Source organism: Montipora foliosa, chromosome 8, assembly GCF_036669935.1.
Source record: "Montipora foliosa isolate CH-2021 chromosome 8, ASM3666993v2, whole genome shotgun sequence".
Lineage (NCBI taxonomy): Eukaryota > Metazoa > Cnidaria > Anthozoa > Scleractinia > Acroporidae > Montipora > Montipora foliosa.
The window spans coordinates 23,612,435-23,616,346 of record NC_090876.1 but is presented as its reverse complement, the minus strand read 5'-3'; the positions used below and the strand labels follow the sequence as shown (position 1 = coordinate 23,616,346).

At 41.3% G+C, this 3,912-nt stretch overlaps 1 protein-coding gene across 1 annotated transcript; it reads right to left on the bottom strand.

Annotated features, from left to right (window-relative positions):
• Positions 1–993: 993 nt before the first annotated feature.
• Positions 994–3,606, bottom strand: LOC137967958 (major facilitator superfamily domain-containing protein 6-like). The gene has a single exon (XM_068814560.1). The coding sequence runs from the start codon at positions 3,404–3,406 to the stop codon at positions 1,697–1,699; it is 1,710 nt and encodes a 569-aa protein (XP_068670661.1). The 5' UTR covers positions 3,407–3,606; the 3' UTR covers positions 994–1,696.
• Between the last annotated feature and the right edge of the window lie 306 nt (positions 3,607–3,912).

The window sequence follows — 3,912 nt, the reverse complement described above, 5'->3', positions numbered from 1 at the left end:
GCTCCTAAAGGAAAAATAATCTGTTGTTCCTGCCATGCAACACGGCTTCCGTGCAAAACCTCTATAGGAGTGATTCTATTTACATGACAATTCTTATAAGGCTCAGAATCATGATTGAACTAAGAGATACGAACATATGGCACTAAGGACATTGCGTCAGTTTTCTGCTTTTTGGCTTCGTCTAAGGATTGGAATCGATTGGATGTAATATGGCACGTGTTAAATCGAGGAGAATGTTCAAATCCCGCTCAGGGCAATTCTTCATGTTTTTCATTCGCTATAATTAATCAGGTGATTAACGGGATGGGTTTCATTTCTTCATTCTACGGTCTATATAAATAAGCCTGCATCATTAACTTGATCGCTCTGATTAGCTGATGCCTAAGTTGGTGTTTGCCTGTGAATCGTTAGTCGATCCTTAGGTTTAAGGCTATGAAGGGGTTTAGGCTTTCCCATCCCACCCGTGAAAGAATCCCGGGATACTCACGATAGGCCAATTCACTGTCTCGATAGCTGCGTTGCCAGCTTGGTTGTCCTGATGGTGTAGTGGTCATCACACCCTACCGGTATTCAGGGGGACGTGGGTTCAAATCCCGCTCAGGGCAATTCTTCATGTTTTTCATTCGCTATAATTAATCGGTTGATTAACGGGATGGGTTTCATTTCTTCATTCTACGGTCTATATAAATAAGCCTGCATCATTAACTTGATCGCTCTGATTAGCTGATGCCTAAGTTGGTGTTTGCCTGTGAATCGTTAGTCGATCCTTAGGTTTAAGGCTATGAAGGGGTTTAGGCTTTCCCATCCCACCCGTGAAAGAATCCCGGGATACTCACGATAGGCCAATTCACTGTCTCGATAGCTGCGTTGCCAGCGTGGTTGTCCTGATGGTGTAGTGGTCATCACACCCTACCGGTATTCAGGGGGACGTGGGTTCAAATCCCGCTCAGGGCAATTCTTCATGTTTTTCATTCGCTATAATTAATCAGTTGATTAACGGGATGAGTTTCATTTCTTCATTCTACGGTATATATATATATATATATACGTACAATCTTCAATAATTGCTCTTCCTTGAAAGACATATTATTTCCGTTGTTTGGAAACGACGTAATTAAAGTGGAATAAAACTACAAATAATGCATCACAATATTACCTTTTTCCAATATAATGACGCATATGCTTTTTATGCATATTTACACAAGAGCTTAATATTGACATTGTTAGTTCTCACAAACCAATTACAAGCGAAAAGAAAAACGTATTTTTACCCGCAAATTTTCCTTGAGAAAAAAACTGCTAATTTTTCTTTTCGGTCAATACTGATACATATAACGTAAACGAAAAATATTACTTCCTGACGCCAGCTTTCAAAATAATTCGACTGTGGGAGATATCGTTTTGAGAAACCAATCTACAACTAAAAGGAAATATATTTTTCCACGGAAAGGAAGACAAAAAACTCTGTGAAACGACTAAGAAAATATAAGAACATTACATGATTTAGGAGGCGTAGTCTTCCACTCTTTCCATTAAGAAAATAAAATAATTCTTTCTTTTTTACTCAAGTGTAATAGATGATTCAGGTCCGAAATAAAATTCTCACTTTTTTCAACTTATGGATGATTTCAAGATATAATATTATATTTATCCCAACAAATGTTTAATACTTGTTTTAGAGGGCACTAAAATGACTTTATTGATCTTCTTCCTTGGGGAATTTTTTGGTTGGTGGGAAGCCCAGCAATTGGTAGAATCTCGGGCAGCATTCTGCAGGTTGTTCGTTGTTCAGTGCACTGTAACCGGATAAGGACATCCAAATTGTAGGATGTGAAAGCAAATAAGGCGTCAATAAGGCAACAACAACCATAACCAATAGATCAGCCAACGCAAAGTAGCGAAAATATGGATTTATACCATAAGTATGGATCAAGATACCGCCTATCAACTGTCCGAGGCCTTTACCCAGTCCATAATACAGCCCGTGCAAGATGCCTTGTAGAGTGGCGCCTATTCGAGGTGGTGTGCCAACATAAGTTGCCAACGCGCACCAAACGGACGCAGAGCAAAGGCCACGGAGAAATTCGATGGGGAGTACCAGCCACGGATTTTCGATGGCGGAGAAGTAGTAAAATGTCAGGGCGTATGTCAGTAGACCGGCAAGGAGCATCTTTATATGGCCAGTTACATCCAAGAAGTACGGAGAAAAGTAGTAAACAGTCACGTTTGAAATGCAGTGAACCGCAACAAGCCCGCTAAACAAGGACGGGGAGGCACCGAGCTCCACCAAGTGAACGAATAAGAACGTCTCAGCTGATCCAAGCGCGAAACCCAAGAAAAGCGCAATGGCACCGAATATAGCGTACTCGGGTTTTGTGAAAATTTGAAGACTCTTGGCTAGTGAGCACCTCTCACTGCCATATTTCTCAGCACTTTGGAACTTGAACCGCGTTGAAACAAACAGTGCCACTGCCATAAGAACTGCATTCACGTAAAAGAAAGGCCGATAAATATCGAAGACATCTTCAGGACAGATATCGGTCTGTTTTCGGTACTTGCTTTGCACAATGGAACCAGTGATGAAGGCGGTTAATCCCCAACCAATTTCACCCCACAGACGCTGCTCTCCGTAATAAAATGGACGGTTTTCCAGATTCTGAAAAGTAGCGACATCAGCAAGAGTATTGGATGTAGCTCCGATCAGTTCGCCGATAATTGTGATCACCAAAATGATGACAAAAATCACTTTGGCATTCTTGTAAAGCTTAGGTTCGCTTGCAGTGTAAAGGTCAAATAGCCAAGCTTCATTCCACATTTCCGTGTTGCCAATAGAGATTCGGGCTCTTTTATCTGCTTGTGTTAAATTCCCAAAGTGATCGGTCGAATGGCTTTGATTATGATGGTGTTTTAGGTTGAGTTTGTTATGTACATCACTTAGACAATGTACCCCTACTGGAGGTACTACGGCAATAAGAAGATTCATAACGATACAACTGAATATGGCCACTAATAGCACCGTTCTGACTTGGTTGAACTTGTCGGCAATAGTTCCCCAAATAGGCGCACTGACGAACAGGCAAAACGGTTTAACAGACAGCACAATACCAACATAATAAGCGGGTAGTAACAGAGAATGTTTAAAATACAAGGACAGATAGGGCAAAAGGCTTCCAAGAGCTGCAAAATAAAAGAAATAAAACACCTTGTAAAGAAGAAGGTTTCGGTTCACCCCGACACTCGATCGAAGCCTATCAAACCAAGTGGCACTCGCGTTCGGTTGTTCGCTTGTCAAAGGCGACGTTTGCGACTCGACTGCATCTTCTTCAGGGTTGAATAATTCCCCATAATTGGGCACGGTTTCTCCTCCTGGTGATGCAACTTGGGTTCTTCTATCAGCCTGAGACATGGTCAATCCCTGCTGACAATTTCCACATCACATTTCACATGTTCACCCGGGCAACCACAACGGTTTTCGTGAAAACCTTGTGTAGTTAGGAAAGTCCCGCTTGGTTAGTTATGCCAAACAGCTGCCCGTCGGCTTTAACTCGAACAAATTTGCATGATCTAGAATTCTGACGGCTAAATTTTGATGAAAATTCAAAAGCATATTTCACATTTCTTTCCGGCTGCACTTGAATTGATTGACAGTTACTAAATATGTCGCAGTGAGCGATATAGGTAAGAGTTTTCATTCAATCAGGCGGCTGTATTGTCATCAAGCTCTTTCAGATTCGCAAGTGGGTGACTCACAAAACGATCGTAATTATTATATCTTTTATCATGTTAAGTTTCTCATTTGCTTAAGATGTGCCTTATCATCTTCATGGTAAACCGACTAAAAACAGCGGAAAACCAAGAAGAGGAAAAAGAAACGGTCACGATGTTTTTTAGTGAAATTCGGTGAAATCGCGT